Source organism: Procambarus clarkii, chromosome 19 (genome assembly GCF_040958095.1).
Source record: "Procambarus clarkii isolate CNS0578487 chromosome 19, FALCON_Pclarkii_2.0, whole genome shotgun sequence".
NCBI lineage: Eukaryota > Metazoa > Arthropoda > Malacostraca > Decapoda > Cambaridae > Procambarus > Procambarus clarkii.
Window position 1 is genome coordinate 32,087,504 of NC_091168.1, and position 20,944 is coordinate 32,108,447.

The 20,944-nt window shown below is 45.3% G+C and overlaps 2 protein-coding genes across 3 annotated transcripts in view; one reads left to right on the top strand and one right to left on the bottom strand.

Annotated features, from left to right (window-relative positions):
- LOC123757437 (uncharacterized) overlaps positions 1-1,842 on the bottom strand; it is a 202,557-nt gene extending 200,715 nt beyond the window's left edge. Inside the window, exon 1 of one of the 2 annotated variants that reach the window (XM_069327223.1) lies at positions 1,666-1,842. The gene's annotated coding sequence lies outside the window, so the exon portion shown is untranslated. Of the gene's footprint in view, positions 1-1,476 lie in introns of both variants that reach the window. The other variant, XM_069327224.1, reaches the window with a different exon arrangement.
- On the top strand, positions 1,708-18,682 carry LOC138366403 (putative mediator of RNA polymerase II transcription subunit 29). Its single transcript, XM_069327446.1, has 2 exons — positions 1,708-1,777; positions 17,982-18,682. The coding sequence occupies exons 1-2, from the start codon at positions 1,708-1,710 to the stop codon at positions 18,680-18,682; spliced, it is 771 nt and encodes a 256-aa protein (XP_069183547.1).
- The last annotated feature ends 2,262 nt before the right edge of the window (positions 18,683-20,944 follow it).

Genomic DNA, 20,944 nt, shown 5'->3' on the forward strand with positions numbered 1-20,944 from the left:
ACTCACTCACTCACTCACTCACCCACTCTCTCACTCACTCACTCACTCACTCACTCACTCACTCACTCACTCACTCATTCACCCACTCACTCACCCACCCACTCACTCACTCACTCACTCACTCACTCACCCACTCACTCACCCACCCACTCACTCACTCACTCACTCACTCACTCACTCACTCACTCACTCACTCACTCACTCACTCACTCACTCACCCACTCACTCACTCACTCACTCTCTCACTCACTCACTCACTCACTCACTCACTCACTCACCCACTCACTCACTCACTCACTCTCTCACTCACTCACTCACTCACTCACTCACTCACTCACTCACTCACTCACTCACTCACTCACTCACTCACTCACCCACCCACCCACCCACTCACTCACTCACTCACTCACTCACTCACCCACTCACTCACTCACTCTCTCACTCACTCACTCACTCACTCACTCACTCACTCACTCACTCACTCACTCACTCACTCACTCACCCACCCACTCACTCACTCACTCACTCACTCACTCACTCATCCACCCACTCACTCACTCACTCACTCACTCACCCACTCACTCACTCACCCACTCACCCACTCACTCACTCACTCATCCACCCACTCACTCACTCACTAACTCCCTGGCACACGCCCGCCACCACGGTCCAAAACCTGCACCGCTGTCAACACCATGACGTCACACCCCTCGCCACACCATAACTATATATATTTATAAAACACAAAATTGTATGTCTTATTTTTGTTGGACTGGGTTTGCGATGGGTTAGGTTGGGTTAGGTTAAGTTAGGTTAAGTTAGGTTAAGTTAGGGCGGGTTGGGTTGCGTTGCGCTGACTTTGTTTACACGGCAGCGATGACGTAGAAGAGTTCTTACTTTCGTCACATTTTAGACCCGACTTACTAAACAGTATGCGAGATGTAGCCAGCCTTCACCTGTCATGTCCGGACGCAAAGAAACTAACTATAAACACAATTAAATATAATTGTCTGATGTATACATATACACACACTGTAATATACATGTTTTTGTTAGTCTGAATGCGGTAAATGCACAGTGGTGACAAGTCTCGGTGCGTCCCACGCGGGGTGAGGAGGAGGTGGCAACGCCGCACCACCACAACAAACACCCGTTTTATTGTTTATTTTGGTCTCTTAAAACACGTGCTGCTCACCAACACGTGTTACACACATGTTACACCAGCTTAGAGTAACAATACTGTTCACTTTCATCATAGTTTCTCCACACACCCGCCCCGGGGAAGGGCTTCTCGAGAAAGGAAATTTCCACACGAAAAAACCCTTCATCAAACGTTTAAACACACACAAAAAATATAAAAACAGGTTCCCACTACTTTCTTTTGTTTTAATATATTAATCACTTGCTGAGGGATTTTCTAAATAGATTTTCACGGTCAATTTTAGTGGTGGAATTTTTTAACGGTTTTCCACATACGTTTTTTTTGGGGGTTGTAAGTGTGTGGGGGACGTGAGCGGCCAGCAGCACCCGGGCCTAGACTGACAGCACCGTCGTCAGCGTGGCGGGAAGTCAGCAGATGGCGTCAGCACGCACCAGCACGCGGTTCTACACTGACAGCACCGCCCGCCGCTGACAGAAATCACCCAAATCTTGTCGTCAACCAACCCGACTCCAGTTGGAGGCGAGGGGCTGCCCACCAGCGGTCAAATGAGGGCAGGGAGCAGCAGACAGGCAGGCAGACGGCAGCAGCAGACGGCAGCAGGAGGAGGAGGCGACGGTATTCACCAGCGATGAGAAAGCACTGAGAGGCGGTGCTGGCTCCAGGTGTCTCACCGGCCAACTCTTTCTCAACAAAAAGGTCACCTGATGCCCGTTTACCCCACTCGACCCGCCTGGCCCACCTGGCCACCTGGCCTCCCTGGCCCACCTGGCCACCTGGCCCACCTGGCCACTTGGGTCACCTGGCCACCTGGCCACTTGGGCCACCTGGCCCACCTGGGCCACCTGGCCACCTGGCCACCTGGGCCACCTGGGCCACCTGGCCACCTGGCCACCTGGCCCACCTGGGCCACCTGGCCACCTGGCCACTTGGGCCACTTGGGCCACCTGGCTCACCTGGGCCATCTGGCCACCTATCTTGAGGTTATCTTGAGATGATTTCGGGGCTTTAGTGTCACCGCGGCCCGGTCCTCGACCAGGCCTCCACCCCCAGGAAGCAGCCCGTGACAGCTGACTAACACCCAGGTACCTATTTTACTCCTAGGTAACAGGGGCATAGGGTGAAAGAAACTCTGCCCATTGGTTCTCGCCGGTGCCTGGGATCGAACCCAGGACCACAGGATCACAGGTCCAGCGTGCTGTCCGCTCGGCCGACCGGCTCCCTGGCCTAAATACCTCCATGGAACCAGGGCCGACGTCATCAAGTCTAGGCTTTGATGTTCATGTGTTTCTGTGCATGATATATGGTCCATGTGTATGGTATATGGTGACCAGTATATGGTCCCCCAGCTGGTCCCCCCAGCTGGTCACCCCAGCTGGTCACCCCAGCTGGTCCCCCCAGCTGGTCACCACAGCTGGTCACCACAGCTGGTCACCACAGCTCGTCACCACAGCTCGTCACCACACTGTCAGAGACCGTAAGGTTACATCAGCGCCATAAGGAGAGAGCGGCCACATCTGTAACCTTGGCCTTTATAAAGGAAAGTGGGAGGCGGGGATATGGGAGGTTACCTTGAGATGGTTTCAGGGCTTAGCGTCCCCGCGGCCCGGTCGTCGACCAGGCCTTGTTGCTGGACTGGTCAACCAGGCTGTTGGACGCGGCTGCTCGCAGCCTGACGTCTGAATCACAGCCTGGTTGATCAGGTATCCTTTGGAGGTGTTTGTTAAGTTCTCTCTTGAACACTGTGAGGGGTCGGCCAGTTATGTCCCTTATGTGTAGTGGAAGCGTGTTGAACAGTCTCGGGCCTCTGATGTTGATAGTTCTCTCTTGAACACTGTGAGGGGTCGGCCAGTTATGCCCCTTATGTGTAGTGGAAGCGTGTTGAACAGTCTCGGGCCTCTGATGTTGATAGTTCTCTCTCGCAGTACCTGTTGCACCTCTGCTCTTCAACGGGGGTATTCTGCACATCCTGCCATGCCTCCTGGTCTCATGTAGTGTTATTTCTGTGTGCAGGTTTGGGACCAGCCCCTCTACTATTTTCCACGTGTAAATTATTATGTATCTCTCCCGCCTGCGCTCAAGAGAATACAGATTTAGGCTCTTTAGTCGGTCCCAATAGTTTAGATGTTTTACTGAGTGGATTCTAGCAGTAAAGGATCTCTGCACGCTCTCCAGGTCAGCAATTTCTCCAGCTTTGAAAGGGGCTGTCATTGTGCAGCAGTACTCCACTCTATAGAGCACTAGCGTCTTGAAGAGTATCATCATCGGTATAGCATCTCGAGGTTATCTGGAGATGATTTCTGGGCTTCAGTGTTCCCGCGGCCCGGTCCTCGACCAGGCCTCCACCCCCAGGAAGCAGCCCGTGACAGCTGACTAACACCCAGGTACCTATTTTACTGCTAGGTAACAGGGGAATAGGGTGAAAGAAACTCTGCCCATTGTTTCTCGCCGGCGCCCGGGATCGAACCCGGGACCACACGATCACAAATCCAGTGTGTTGTCCGCTCGGCCGACCGGCTCCCTTGCTGAGTAATTTTCTACCATTGTCGGAAAATCCGACACCATTTAATATATCATACAGATAATAGCTGTATTACCAACAAGTTACCCATAGAAAACGTAACTTGTAGTGGAATTACCGTCTAAAGAAAACGGGATATCATCACCACATACTATTATAATTCACCAGCTATTCTGCTGGGAATTATTCTTAAATACATTAGTCTTTGGACTTTACCATCATAAAAACATCTTATATAAATTAACTTAATTATCAATATTAAAGTAGAGTAAATGTGACCCTTCTATCACGTTCTGAAATCTGGACAATGTAAGCCAGGCGTCAGAGTGGAGGAAGGAGGGCAGCCATTGTTGTTTATTGAGACCAGAGGCTCACACGGGAGCAAATTCGGCTCCTGTTAAATTTACTTGGACGTAGTGTTATGGAACCCAAAGGTGTACCATTGTCAACACGCTGTCTACAAATACAAGTTAAGTGTCTATCCGAAACCCGTTTATCATTCATTTATGGCCATTAATGTCAGGATATAGGGTTAGCCGGTTAGAACGCGAAATCGCCTCAAACTAAAGGTAATTAAGCCAGGTCTCAATGTTCCATATAGTGTTTTCTCTGAAATACTTGTCATATACTAGGTATCTGGCTTCACAGCTAGCGCACTTTTGACAGGTCAAGACGAGGATGCAAGATTTTGTGCACCAGTTACTGGGTGATATGGAAGCTACCTCAAAGAGGATAATTTGGTGTCTACACCCTAGTTATACCTGGTGGACTAACCTGCTGTACTATAAGATAAGGAACCTCATCAATGTATGTAGCTATTACTGTAGTTTGATTGGCTGCATATATATAAACTAATAAACCCCCCCTAATGTGTAGAGGATCGATTTGTGAGATTAAGAGATTATTGCAGAAATACAGTCCACTTAACATTATACAAATTGCTATCGAAGTATACAAATTAACGTAAATATAAATTCTATATATTCATATAAATTAAATAATTATAAATCTCACAGGTCGGTTCCCACATTATTTGGTCCTTCGGAACCGGAATATTCGGTCCTATGAACCCACATTTGGTCATCTTAGTACCGGATGAACCAGTTAACCAGTGGATTCATTAAATATACTAGTGCAGTGTTATTTAAACAAAGCCAGCAGTCAAGACGGCAGCGTAGCCTCGAGGGAGCTCAGGAGCCTCCCTCAGCCCAGTTCAGCTTCGTCAGCGGTTTCATGCACACCCACAGATATTTGGTGGCGTGTTATTTCGTGAAATGACAGCGCTAATATAGAATCCAGCCAAATTAGTGACTGTGTCTTCGCGAGATTGTTCACGGATTTCGTGGTGTTACATTTCGCGAGAGATTATCTACGAATTTTGTGGACTTTATTTCGCGAGGTCACTAATAATATTTAATACTTCTAGATAATATTAGAAGTTTCATAGAGGCTAATTAAGAGGCTATTATCAATAATTGTGTATATTATTTCTCCAAAATAGAGAATTATTTAATATATATTGCACTAGTGATCTCAATATAATATTTACTAATTGCCAACCCACAACAGGGTAGGATATGACTAGTTGAACTATTATCGTTCATCCTAGTCCCATTATTACCATAGTCAGTTGTACTATATTCAACAACTTAACACCATTAATGCATGGTCCAGACCCTATTTTGGGTGTAATTTTTATCAACTCGAGTTGAGTTGTATATATAATAATTTACTTATGATCATTACACCTTTGAGTGATTAATTAGTGTCTCTACCATCCTAGGGTGATATAGAAGAGCTAACCTAAAGGTACTTCCAATGACACTGGTTTATCACTCAAATCATTAGTGTGGATGATTGTATATATATAATGTGTATTAATTTTAAGTGCTAACCTCTAGTAGAGGTAGGATTATTGCCTAGTGAGTTCAGAATTTAACCCTAGGCTACCATTAGTACTTGCTCACAATTTATGAGCCAGTGGTGCCCAATTAACAAGTCACCATGACTAATCCACAGAAAGCAAAGCGTGCTTTAATATCAAGCAAACGCCAACTAACAAGAGATCTCAACCAATATGAACAGTTGTTATATGAGCCTGTAATTAATTATCATCGGTTGAAAATACCACTGTTACAGATTCAAACCCAATTGCATATATTGAAAGCAAATAGGAAATCTTACCAAAATCAGGTCCACGACGACGACGACATAGTAGTTGAAGATGTGGAACCATTCCTGTCTGACCTAGCACAATATGAAGAAGAAACTCAAGCCAGGTTGGAACATTTACACAGGATAATTGAATCAGAACAAATAGCAAGTACATCAAATAAAGTAGATAATGTTATGGATGATCTGGATCTTTTTGAGAATAAATGTCAAGCCAGATTAGATCCTTTAATCAACAAGGATAAAGCTTCACCCAGTAAAGCTTCACCCAATATTATACCACCAGAAATTAAGCAGTTCTCAGACAATTTATCCACAGTCTCTGTGGTTTCTGAAAACCCAATACCTGAGGCTACTAAGTTAACATGCCTCCAAGCTAGAGGTGAAGCTGAACCAGTAGTAGAAAATGTAAATGAAAATAGCGACAGCACTAATTTCTCAGTCCAGCTTCCTAGGGATAATGCTGGCAATGAGAAAACTGTCATACATCTAGTACTACAATTGCTGGATTTACCTCAACCTGATCAGACTGCTGACTCATTACAATCCTTCAGCATGGAGTTTGAGTCACTACTAAGAATATTCAGTCTTAAGGTTGATATAACTACTAGTGAATGGATGACCAAAGTAGTCCTTCAACGAAAATTGTCCAGCGATATACTAGATGAATTATATGCACATCAACATAACACCATCCTGACAGTACAGGACATCACTGAAGGTTTACATTCCATCATAAACAAACGACGAGCAAATGAGGAAGTTAAAGCCTCATGCAAGCCTTCAGAAATAGAAAATAATAGTCAATTAAAGGGTAAAACAACCACCCCAAATAAACATCAACCAATTACTCAAACATCAAGTTGCAGAAAACCTGACAATGCAGCAGCATCCTCCAAGCCTACTGTTACTAGTTCACCCAAACCGGTAACTTCCAAACGTGCAGTAGGCTGGGGGACATGTATGTTCTGCAAAAAGAAACATTCAACATACTGTTGTGCTAATTATCCAACCAGAGACACTCGTATTGAGCGACTCCAGGAATTAGGGAGATGTTCGAGGTGTCTCAAGTCACACAACATAGACTATTGTGATACCCAATTCAACACCTGTAACAGGTGTAGAAGAGGTAGGCACCATGCAGCACTGTGCAAATATACGAAATTAACGTATTCAAGACCCAAGGTGGAAGATAGCATTCCCACCACAGTACAGTACTGCAAGGTGCAACAAACAAAGAGTGTCCAATCGGCAAAGTCTAAAGGTAATACGACTTTGCCTACTGCCCAAATTACCATCCTGAATAAGAGGGCCAAGGTCCATACCCGTGGGTTGTTTGACCAAGGATCCCAGAGAACATATATCACCAAAAAGTTGGCAGATGAATTACAATTAAGGCCTGTAGCCCAGATGTCATTCAACATCTCAGGGTTTGTAACAGATGCAGGACCTCAAGTCTACCAGGTGGTGCAACCATCAGTACGCTTAGGCAGGTACGTCTGTAGAGTACAAGCCATTGTGGTGGACAAAATACCAGTAGACCTACAAGTTCAAGGTCTGAGAGCAACAGCCAAATTCCTGAGAAATAGAGGAATAAAATTGGCAGATAATATTAAGTCTGATCACCTCACCGACTTCGGTCTCCTTGTAGGGACAGACTATTGTCATCGATTCATCGGTAGCCCTACTAAATATCAGGGTATAACCATGTTAAACTCTGCAGGAGGTAAATTACTCTCAGGCCCAGTATCAAGCCTGAGGAGACCTATGCCTGCAGATAAACAATACCAATAGAGATCTAAATTTGTCAGCTGATTATATTTCTCCAGTAGCATTATACTAAGGAGATTACAGCTGACTATAGTAACAGAGGTTGATGTTAGTATCATCATTTAAAGCTGAAGATGAGTTCATGAGGCCTCAGTGGCAAATCAGTGAACAGTAGCCTAAAACAGCTACAAGTCACTGCGACCAATGTCACTGAACCCACTGCAGTCTCAGAACCATACTTTACTTTAATGATGAGCTATTCAATCCTCTGAATCAATTAACTAAATTAAACCCCAATAAATCTGATGACTGATTTGATACATTTATTATTTAATCAAGATGTATTCCATGGGCCTCAGTGTTTATATATCAGTGACCAGTTACCTGAAGAAACTTCAAGTTATATCTAATGTCACTGATCTCACTGCAGTCCCTGAATCATACTTGACTGTAGTACTTGATCACATCCAGTCTTCTGGGTTAAATAATATGTAATAAGGCTTGAATATTAGCCTTTCAAGAGTTAACAGGGAAATGAAATCGCATTAGACTTCTAACCCCTGCAACTCTAGTACGGGACATCCGTCCTGTACGAACAGACACACAAATGTGTGATTACTAACTACTAACATCAAATTAATCAAATAATTCGAAGGAGGAGTATCGGTGTTCGTCTGTTCTAAAGAGGACTTCGACCCGTGAGCAGCCCCCTGGGGAATTATGTCGGAAAATCCGACACCATTTAATATATCAAACAGATAATAGCTGTATTACCAACAAGTTACCCATAGAAAACGTAACTTGTAGTGGAATTACCGTCTAAAGAAAACGGGATATCATCACCACATACTATTATAATTCACCAGCTATTCTGCTGGGAATTATTCTTAAATACATTAGTCTTTGGACTTTACCATCATAAAAACATCTTATATAAATTAACTTAATTATCAATATTAAAGTAGAGTAAATGTGACCCTTCTATCACGTTCTGAAATCTGGACAATGTAAGCCAGGCGTCAGAGTGGAGGAAGGAGGGCAGCCATTGTTGTTTATTGAGACCAGAGGCTCACACGGGAGCAAATTCGGCTCCTGTTAAATTTACTTGGACGTAGTGTTATGGAACCCAAAGGTGTACCATTGTCAACACGCTGTCTACAAATACAAGTTAAGTGTCTATCCGAAACCCGTTTATCATTCATTTATGGCCATTAATGTCAGGATATAGGGTTAGCCGGTTAGAACGCGAAATCGCCTCAAACTAAAGGTAATTAAGCCAGGTCTCAATGTTCCATATAGTGTTTTCTCTGAAATACTTGTCATATACTAGGTATCTGGCTTCACAGCTAGCGCACTTTTGACAGGTCAAGACGAGGATGCAAGATTTTGTGCACCAGTTACTGGGTGATATGGAAGCTACCTCAAAGAGGATAATTTGGTGTCTACACCCTAGTTATACCTGGTGGACTAACCTGCTGTACTATAAGATAAGGAACCTCATCAATGTATGTAGCTATTACTGTAGTTTGATTGGCTGCATATATATAAACTAATAAACCCCCCCTAATGTGTAGAGGATCGATTTGTGAGATTAAGAGATTATTGCAGAAATACAGTCCACTTAACATTATACAAATTGCTATCGAAGTATACAAATTAACGTAAATATAAATTCTATATATTCATATAAATTAAATAATTATAAATCTCACAGGTCGGTTCCCACAACCATGATGAAAAATTTTCTACCATGAGTGAATATCTACTTTGATGAGTAAATTTCTCCCCTGAAGCTTTAGTCTTCACGTGAAGAAGTTCAGTTACAAGGTAATTACCACTCCGTAAGAAATTGAACTGTTTCGCCAAGGCAGAAACCTTCGAACGAAGACCCCCCGAAAAGACCACCCAATTTCGTAGAAGTCGTCAATTTCGCGTTGCTTTAATGTTTACCAATACGTCGCATTTTGAACGGAGTGGTTGACTACGTAAGAAAACGCGATGGTTGAGAGGACGGGTTGAGCAGAGTGGATAACTACTCTAAAGTTATAGCCAATGGTGGTCTAGGTATGTTCTGGTATATCCCTGGTCCCGGGTTCGATCCCGGGCGCCGGCGAGAAACAATGTGTTTCTATCACCCTGATACTCCTGTTACCTAGCAGTAAAATAGGTACCTGGGAGTTAGTCAGCTGTCACGGGCTGCTTCCTGGGGGGTGGAAGCCTGGTCGAGGACCGGGCCGCAGGGAAACTAAGCCCCGAAATCATCTCAAGATAATCTTACATGTGTTGCTATGTGTTAGGTAATTCAGTATATGCTAATATATAAATAGATGCATGAGAGACAGTTGCTCTGTCAACTGCCCTACTGACATATCCCAGCTCCTTGTCCTCATATCCCAGCTCCTTGTCCTCATATCCCAGCTCCTTGTCCTCATATCCCAGCTCCTTGTCCTCATATCCCAGCTCCTTGTCCTCATATCCCAGCTCCTTGTCCTCATATCCCAGCTCCTTGTCCTCATATCCCAGCTCCTTGTCCTCATACCCAAGCTCTTTGTCCTCATATCCCAGCTCCTTGTTCTCATATCCCAGCTCCTTGTCCTCATATCCCAGCTCCTTGTCCTCATATCCCAGCTCCTTGTCCTCATATCCCAGCTCCTTGTCCTCATACCCAAGCTCTTTGTCCTCATATCCCAGCTCCTTGTTCTCATATCCCAGCTCCTTGTCCTCATACCCAAGCTCTTTGTCCTCATATCCCAGCTTCTTGTCCTCATACCCCAGCTCCTAGTCCTCATACCCAAGCTCTTTGTCCTCATATCCCAGCTCCTTGTCCTCATATCCCAGCTTCTTGTCCTCATACCCCAGCTCCTAGTCCTCATACCCAAGCTCTTTGTCCTCATATCCCAGCTCCTTGTCCCCATATCCCAGCTCCTTGTCCTCATACCCCAGCTCCTTGTCCTCACATACCAGCTCCTTGTCCTCATATCCCAGCTCCTTGTCCCCATATCCCAGCTTTTAGTCTGTCTGATATTCCTTCCAAGGCGACATAGTCATGCTGCCTTAGTAATTTCTCCTGATTTTACCTTAAATTGTCAACAAGAAAATTAAAACTGGTCACCAGGGTACATCGGCCCTGGACCCCTGGGACGGGAGTGTCCAAGTTTACCACCCTTACCTTCTCTCACCCTTCAAGGGCAAGTCTTGCTCGGACATCATTTGCATATTCAGTATGCTGATGATATGCAAATTGCGGACAGCAGCAGGAGGTGGAGGAGGAATCATCAGTGGCTATCAGCAGAAAAATTAATTATAAAATGATTCGTGAATATCTTTCTAATTTTTACACACAGGAGGGTACAGGAGCAGACGACTGCTGACTCCTGTTAGCTGGCTGAGAGCTTTCCCTTCCCATAGCTCATGGTAAGCCTTACCCTACTAGTTTTACACACAGGAGGGTACAGGAGCAGACGACTGCTGACTCCTGTTAGCTGGCTGAGAGCTTTCCCTTCCCATAGCTCATGGTAAGCCTTACCCTACTAGTTTTACACACAGGAGGGTACAGGAGCAGACGACTGCTGACTCCTGTTAGCTGGCTGAGAGCTTTCCCTTCCCATAGTTCATGGTAAGCCTTACCCTACTAGTTTTACACACAGGTGGGTACAGGAGCAGACGACTGCTGACTCCTGTTAGCTGGCTGAGAGCTTTCCCTTCCCATAGCTCATGGTAAGCCTTACCCTACTAGTTTTACACACAGGAGGGTACAGGAGCAGACGACTGCTGACTCCTGTTAGCTATATACAAGCCAGTGTATATACTAATAATCCATTGTGTCGGGGGACAGGCAGCCAGTGTGTATGTATACACGTTAGGCTTATATCTAGGTTACCTCCCCCCCCCTCCCCAAGGGTCGAATTACCGACCCGACCCAACTATGCAACCCGATAACAAGCTGACTAGCTCCTGGGCCCCTGTCATGGTGTAAGCAAAGGTCAAGACTGCCTTCACGTGAGAGTTGAGCTCTGGCTCTTTGGTCCCGCCTCTCAACCGTCAATCAACAGGTGTACAGGTTCCTGAGCCTATTGGGCTCTATCATATCTACACTTGAAACTGTGTATGGAGTCAGCCTCCACCACATCACTGCCTAATGCATTCCACTAGGAATGTTAGTTCCAACCTTCACAACTACTAGTGTGGGTCTTAACAACCCTTCACAACTACTAGTGTGGGTCTTAACAACCCTTCACAACTGCTAGTGTGGGTCTTAACAACCTTCACAACTACTAGTGTGGGTCTAACAACCTTCACAACTACTAGTGTGGGTCTTAACAACCTTCACAACTACTAGTGTGGGTCTAACAACCTTCACAACTACTAGTGTGGGTCTTAACAACCCTTCACAACTGCTAGTGTGGGTCTTAACAACCTTCACAACTACTAGTGTGGGTCTAACAACCTTCACAACTACTAGTGTGGGTCTAACAACCTTCACAACTGCTAGTGTGGGTCTAACAACCTTCACAACTACTAGTGTGGGTCTTAACAACCTTCACAACTACTAGTGTGGGTCTTAACAACCCTTCACAACTACTAGTGTGGGTCTTAACAACCCTTCACAACTACTAGTGTGGGTCTTAACAACCTTCACAACTACTAGTGTGGGTCTTAACAACCCTTCACAACTACTAGTGTGGGTCTTAACAACCCTTCACAACTACTAGTGTGGGTCTTAACAACCCTTCACAACTACTAGTGTGGGTCTTAACAACCCTTCACAACTACTAGTGTGGGTCTAACAACCCTTCACAACTACTAGTGTGGGTCTTAACAACCCTTCACAACTACTAGTGTGGGTCTTAACAACCCTTCACAACTACTAGTGTGGGTCTAACAACCTTCACAACTACTAGTGTGGGTCTTAACAACCTTCACAACTACTAGTGTGGGTCTTAACCTTCACAACTACTAGTGTGGGTCTAACAACCCTTCACAACTACTAGTGTGGGTCTTAACCTTCACAACTACTAGTGTGGGTCTTAACAACCCTTCACAACTACTAGTGTGGGTCTTAACAACCCTTCACAACTACTAGTGTGGGTCTAACAACCTTCACAACTACTAGTGTGGGTCTTAACAACCTTCACAACTACTAGTGTGGGTCTTAACAACCTTCACAACTACTAGTGTGGGTCTAACAACCCTTCACAACTACTAGTGTGGGTCTTAACAACCTTCACAACTACTAGTGTGGGTCTTAACAACCTTCACAACTACTAGTGTGGGTCTTAACAACCTTCACAACTACTAGTGTGGGTCTTAACAACCTTCACAACTACTAGTGTGGGTCTTAACAACCTTCACAACTACTAGTGTGGGTCTAACAACCCTTCACAACTACTAGTGTGGGTCTAACAACCTTCACAACTACTAGTGTGGGTCTTAACAACCTTCACAACTACTAGTGTGGGTCTTAACAACCCTTCACAACTACTAGTGTGGGTCTAACAACCTTCACAACTACTAGTGTGGGTCTAACAACCCTTCACAACTACTAGTGTGGGTCTTAACAACCCTTCACAACTACTAGTGTGGGTCTTAACAACCCTTCACAACTACTAGTGTGGGTCTTAACAACCCTTCACAACTACTAGTGTGGGTCTTAACAACCCTTCACAACTACTAGTGTGGGTCTAACAACCTTCACAACTACTAGTGTGGGTCTTAACAACCCTTCACAACTACTAGTGTGGGTCTTAACAACCTTCACAACTACTAGTGTGGGTCTAACAACCTTCACAACTACTAGTGTGGGTCTTAACAACCCTTCACAACTACTAGTGTGGGTCTTAACAACCTTCACAACTACTAGTGTGGGTCTTAACAACCCTTCACAACTACTAGTGTGGGTCTAACAACCTTCACAACTACTAGTGTGGGTCTAACAACCCTTCACAACTACTAGTGTGGATCTTAACAACCCTTCACAACTACTAGTGTGGGTCTTAACAACCCTTCACAACTACTAGTGTGGGTGTAACAACCTTCACAACTACTAGTGTGGGTCTTAACAACCCTTCACAACTACTAGTGTGGGTGTAACAACCCTTCACAACTACTAGTGTAGGTGTAACAACCCTTCACAACTACTAGTGTGGGTCTTAACAACCCTTCACAACTACTAGTGTGGGTGTAACAACCCTTCACAACTACTAGTGTAGGTGTAACAACCCTTCACAACTACTAGTGTGGGTCTTAACAACCCTTCACAACTATTAGTGTGGGTCTTAACAACCTTCACAACTACTAGTGTGGGTCTTAACAACCCTTCACAACTACTAGTGTGGGTCTTAACAACCTTCACAACTACTAGTGTGGGTCTTAACAACCTTCACAACTACTAGTGTGGGTCTAACAACCCTTCACAACTACTAGTGTGGGTCTTAACAACCTTCACAACTACTAGTGTGGGTCTAACAACACTTCACAACTACTAGTGTGGGTCTTAACAACCTTCACAACTACTAGTGTGGGTCTTAACAACACTTCACAACTACTAGTGTGGGTCTAACAACCCTTCACAACTACTAGTGTGGGTCTAACAACCCTTCACAACTACTAGTGTGGGTCTAACAACCCTTCACAACTACTAGTGTGGGTCTTAACAACCCTTCACAACTACTAGTGTGGGTCTTAACAACCTTCACAACTACTAGTGTGGGTCTAACAACCCTTCACAACTACTAGTGTGGGTGTAACAACCCTTCACAACTACTAGTGTGGGTCTTAACAACCCTTCACAACTACTAGTGTGGGTGTAACAACCCTTCACAACTACTAGTGTGGGTCTTAACAACCTTCACAACTGCTAGTGTGGGTCTTAACAACCCTTCACAACTGCTAGTGTGGGTCTAACAACCTTCACAACTACTAGTGTGGATCTTAACAACCTTCACAACTACTAGTGTGGGTCTTAACAACCTTCACAACTACTAGTGTGGGTCTTAACAACCTTCACAACTACTAGTGTGGGTTTAACAACCTTCACAACTACTAGTGTGGGTCTTAACAACCCTTCACAACTACTAGTGTGGGTGTAACAACCTTCACAACTACTAGTGTGGGTCTTAACAACCTTCACAACTACTAGTGTGGGTCTTAACAACCCTTCACAACTACTAGTGTGGGTCTAACAACCCACTAGTGTGGGTCTAACAACCCTTCACAACTACTAGTGTGGGTCTTAACAACCTTCACAACTACTAGTGCGGGTCTAACAACCCTTCACAACTACTAGTGTGGGTCTTAACAACCCTTCACAACTACTAGTGTGGGTCTAACAACCCTTCACAACTACTAGTGTGGGTCTAACAACCTTCACAACTACTAGTGCGGGTCTAACAACCTTCACAACTACTAGTGCGGGTCTAACAACCCTCACAACTACTAGTGCGGGTCTAACAACCTTCACAACTACTAGTGTGGGTCTAACAACCTTCACAACTGCTAGTGTGGGTCTTAACAACCCTTCACAACTACTAGTGCGGGTCTAACAACCTTCACAACTACTAGTGCGGGTCTAACAACCCTCACAACTACTAGTGCGGGTCTAACAACCCTTCACAACTACTAGTGTGGGTCTAACAACCCACTAGTGCGGGTCTAACAACCCTTCACAACTACTAGTGCGGGTCTAACAACCCTTCACAACTACTAGTGTGGGTCTAACAACCCTTCACTACTACTAGTGTGGGTCTTAACAACCTTCACAACTACTAGTGTGGGTCTAACAACCCACTAGTGTGGGTCTTAACAACCCTTCACAACTACTAGTGTGGGTCTTAACAACCTTCACAACTACTAGTGTGGGTCTTAACAACCTTCACAACTACTAGTGTGAGTCTTAACAACCTTCACAACTACTAGTGTGGGTCTAACAACCTTCACAACTACTAGTGTGGGTCTTAACAACCTTCACAACTACTAGTGTGGGTCTTAACAACCCTTCACAACTACTAGTGTGGGTCTTAACAACCTTCACAACTACTAGTGTGGGTCTAACAACCTTCACAACTACTAGTGTGGGTCTTAACAACCTTCACAACTACTAGTGTGGGTCTTAACAACCTTCACAACTACTAGTGTGGGTCTTAACAACCTTCACAACTACTAGTGTGGGTCTAACAACCTTCACAACTACTAGTGTGGGTCTAACAACCATACACTAACAAGCTGTACCGCCCACTCCAGCTGCTGTATGCTGTATTCATATAGACGTCAGCCGCCATCCTGTATTGAAATACAATTAATTCAACAAACCGTTTTTGCATCAATTTGAAAATTGAATGTATTTTTTGAGTAAGATTTTTAGCTCACTTGAAAATCCTTCAGAATTGCGAATTATTTTTAGCTTGTAAAGCCAGAAATGTACATATTTTTTGTTTGTTTGTTTTAAATTTGAGTTTTTTGTTTTTTAACCGTTTTTTTGTTGCTTTTATGTTGTTAATTAAAGGTATTTTCACCTGCCTCATTCACCAGAAACTTACTAACCCAACCAACCCACCTAACCTATCGAGGCCGAGGCATAGAAAACGGTAAGTATTGCGTCGCTTCAATATTTACTAATACCTCGCATATACGTCGCAAACGGAATGGTCGACTACGTTACAAATGCGACCTATTAGGGGGAGAGGACAGGTTGCATTGTTCATCCCGGGCGCTACTCTTCCGGAAACAAACAGGTTCCAAATGTTCCAAATGGAACAAATGGAACAAAATAGGTGGTAGTTGCAGGGCAGTTAGTTATCAACTAGATATCTAAGAACTATCATGTAGCCTAATCTAACATATTTAATATTGATACCAATATTCTTACCACTAAGTGTTTGAGACTTACTAAGTCTCAAAGCCTAAGTTCTAAGACTTACTTAGAGACTTACCACAAAGTCTCCACTAAGTTCTAGAGATAACAAGACCACATTAAGGCTTTTAGCAGCGAGTGTATCAAGCAGAACTTGCAGTCTAGTTTGGGTGATGCTAAACTCTAGGGACTTTGAGCGGCATATTTTATATTCTCTGACTTCGTAAGGGGGGGCGGCATGAGGGCCGACTTCTCCAAGTGGGGGGGCATGAGGGCCGACCCTAGACACACCTATGACACTCCCCATACATTCACCAGCAATCCTGCAAAGTCTAAAGATGCAAACGCTAAGCATCTTGTCTTCTTGAGGTTATCTTGAGATGATTTCGGGGCTTTAGTGTCCCCACGGCCCGGTCCTCGACCAGGCCTCCACCCCCAGGAAGCAGCCCGTGACAGCTGACTAACTCCCAGGTACCTATTTACTGCTAGGTAACAGAGGTCATTGAGGAATCTCCCAGAGTGCCCAATCGTCCTTGCACTGCCCTAAACCCTTCGATCTTGTACCTAGTTCTGCCTTGTTAGATACCTACATATATCCCCTACATGTCATTACCTAACCAACATGCGCCATCACCTCATCATGTAGCCCCAGCATGATGAGGTGATTTGATGAGGTATCTGTGAATGATTAACGAAAGCTGTTTGGCACTGGGTTAAGGGTCAGACGACTTCCACTACTTTTGTACAGTCAGTGTGGTCTAGTGGTTATAGTACACGCCAAGGGGCATGCAGGCCTTGACTTACCAGGTTCGAATCCTTTACGGATCAAGAGTTACCAAGAGTTTTCTGATGCCTGTTGTCATGAAAGGATACTAACAAACACATCCGATAATTCTTATTTATTAACAATATAATACATGTCAACTTTCACATTTCGATACAGATAAAATTATAATTTACATAGTTCTTCTATGTCATCAAACTCTTATGTATAATAATACATTATACAATACCTGCAAACATCACTATATAACAAATACATCACATATAACAAATACATTACAGATAACAAATACATTACAGATAACAAATACATTACAGATAACAAATACATTACAGATAACAAATACATCACAGATAACAAATACATTACAGATAACAAATACATTACAGATAACAAATACATCACAGATAACAAATACATTACAGATAACAAATACATTACAGATAACAAATACATCACAGATAACAAATACATTACAGATAACAAATACATCACAGATAACAAAGACACAAATAACAAATACAACACAGATAACAAATACGTCACAGATAACAAATAAATCACAGATAACAAATACATCACAGATAACAAAGACGTCACAGATAACAAATACATCACAGATAACAAATACATCACAGATAACAAATACATCACAGATAACAAATACATCACATAAAACAAATACATCACAGATAACACAACATTACAGATAACAAATACATTACAGATAACAAATACATCACAGATAACAAATACATCACAGATAACAAATACATCACAGATAACAAATACATCACAGATAACAAAAACAACACAGATAACAAAGACACAGATAACAAATACAACACAGATAACAAATACATCAGAGATAACAACATCACAGATAACAAAGACACAGATAACAAAACATCACAGATATCAAATACATCACAGATAAGAAAGACGTCACAGATAACATATACAACACAGATAACAAATACATCACAGATAACAAAGACACAGATAACAAATACATCACAGATAACAAAGACACAGATAACAAATACATCACAGATAACAACATCACAGATAACAAACATCACAGATAACAAATACATCACAGATAACAAAGACACAGATAACAAATACATCACAGATAACAAAGACATCACATATAACAAAGACATCACAGATAACAAAGACATCACATATAACAAACACATCACAGATAACAAACACATCACAGATAACAAAGACATCACAGATAACAAATACATCACAGATAACAAAGATACTGGCCATCTGGCAGACTCTGGCGCCAGAAGCCAGCCGGCAGACTGGCAGTGTTGCCAGCTGTTGACTGACATGTCCATCCGGCTGGGGTCTGGACCCCACGTTCCTAAGAGCCACTGTTGGGGTCCGGCTGGGGTTTGGACCCCATGTTCCTAAGAGTCACTGTTGGGGTCAGGCTGGGGTCTGGACCCCACGTTCCTAAGAGCCACTGTTGGGGTCCGGCTGGGGTTTGGACCCCATGTTCCTAAGAGTCACTGTTGGGGTCAGGCTGGGGTTTGGACCCCACGTTCCTAAGAGCCACTGTTGGGGTCCGGCTGGGGTCTGGACCCCACGTTCCTAAGAGCCACTGTTGGGGTCCGGCTGGGATCTGGACCCCACGTCCCTAAGAGCCACTGTTGGGGTCCAGCTGGGGTCTGGACCCCAGGTCCCTAAGAGCTCCTGTTGGGGTCCGGCTGGGGTCTGGACCCCAGGTCCCTGGTCCCACACAGCCAGACACACTCATAAGTGCACCAGTTAAGTAATTAAGTACTTGCGTGAATGAACACTTTTACACTTACAGCCGGGTCGTGAAGGGACATAACCGCGTCATCAAAGATCATTTCAATCACGCATGTTGCATATCAACGTCAATCAAACGTCACATCAATGACAAACCACTTCGACACGAGCTGAAGGCAGCTTCTTGTAGCCACCTATCAAACTACTGTAGAGAGATCACGTGACCACCATTGTCTTTGAGAATGTAGTAAGTGCTCTTGCGAAACGCTTCTGAGCGTCAGACCATAAATAAAGTGAAAATGAACTTTGGAGAGTTAATTTTTCAACTACTCCCCGACTCTTAGAAGTGTTATGGGTGAATGGGTCACTGCTTGAGCACTGTGGTGACGTGGGTTCGAAACTCACCGGTGAGGTCACACCACTGAAGGAGGGAGGGAGGGGTCACAACACTGAGGGGTCACAACACTGAGGGGTCACAACACTGAGGGAGGGGTCACAACACTGAGGGAGGGGGTCACACCACTGAGGGAGGGGTCACAACACTGGGGGAGGGGGTCACACCACTGAGGGAGGGGGTCACAACACTGAGGGAGGGGTCACAACACTGGGGGAGGGGGTCACACCACTGAGGGAGGGGGTCACACCACTGAGGGAGGGGTCACAACACTGGGGGAGGGGGTCACACCACTGAGGGAGGGGGTCACACCACTGAGGGAGGGGGTCACACCACTGAGGGAGGGGTCACAACACTGGGGGAGGGGGTCACACCACTGAGGGAGGGGTCACAACACCGAGGGAGGGGTCACAACACTGAGGGAGGGGTCACAACACTGAGGGAGGGGGTCACAACACTGAGGGAGGGGTCACAACACTGAGGGAGGGGTCACAACACTGAGGGAGGGGGTCACAACACTGAGGGAGGGAGGGGTCACAACACTGAGGGAGGGGGTCACAACACTGAGGGAGGGGTCACAACACTGAGGGAGGGGTCACAACACTGAGGGAGGGGGTCACAACACTGAGGGAGGGGTCACAACACTGAGGGAGGGGGTCACAACACTGAGGGAGGGGGTCACAACACTGAGGGAGGGGTCACAACACTGAGGGAGGGGTCACAACACTAAGGGAGGGGGTCACAACACTGAGGGAGGGGGTCACAACACTGAGGGAGGGGTCACAACACTGAGGGAGGGGTCACAACACTGAGGGAGGGGGTCACAACACTGAGGGAGGGGTCACAACACTGAGGGAGGGGTCACAACACTGAGGGAGGGGGTCACAACACTGAGGGAGGGGTCACAACACTGAGGGGTCACAACACTGGGGGAGGGGGTCACAACACTGGGGGAGGGGGTCACAACACTGAGGGAGGGGTCACAACACTGAGGGGTCACAACACTGAGGGAGGGGTAACAACACTGAGGGAGGGGTCACAACGCTGAGGGAGGGGTCACAACACTGAGGGAGGGGGTCACAACACTGAGGGAGGGGGTCACAACACTGGGGGAGGGGGTCACAACACTGGGGGAGGGGGTCACAACACTGAGGGAGGGGTCACAACACTGAGGGAGGGGTCACAACACTGAGGGAGGGGTCACAACACTGAGGGAGGGGTCACAACACTGAGGGAGGGGGTCACAACACTGAGGGAGGGGTCACAACACTGAGGGAGGGGGTCACAACACTGAGGGAGGGGTCACAACACTGAGGGAGGGGGTCACAACACTGAGGGAGGGGTCACAACACTGGGGGAGGGGTCACAACACTGAGGGAGGGGGTCACAACACTGAGGGAGGGGTCACAACACTGGGGGAGGGGGTCACAACACTGAGGGAGGGGGTCACAACACTGAGGGAGGGGTCACAACACTGAGGGAGGGGTCACAACACTGAGGGAGGGGGTCACAACACTGGGGGAGGG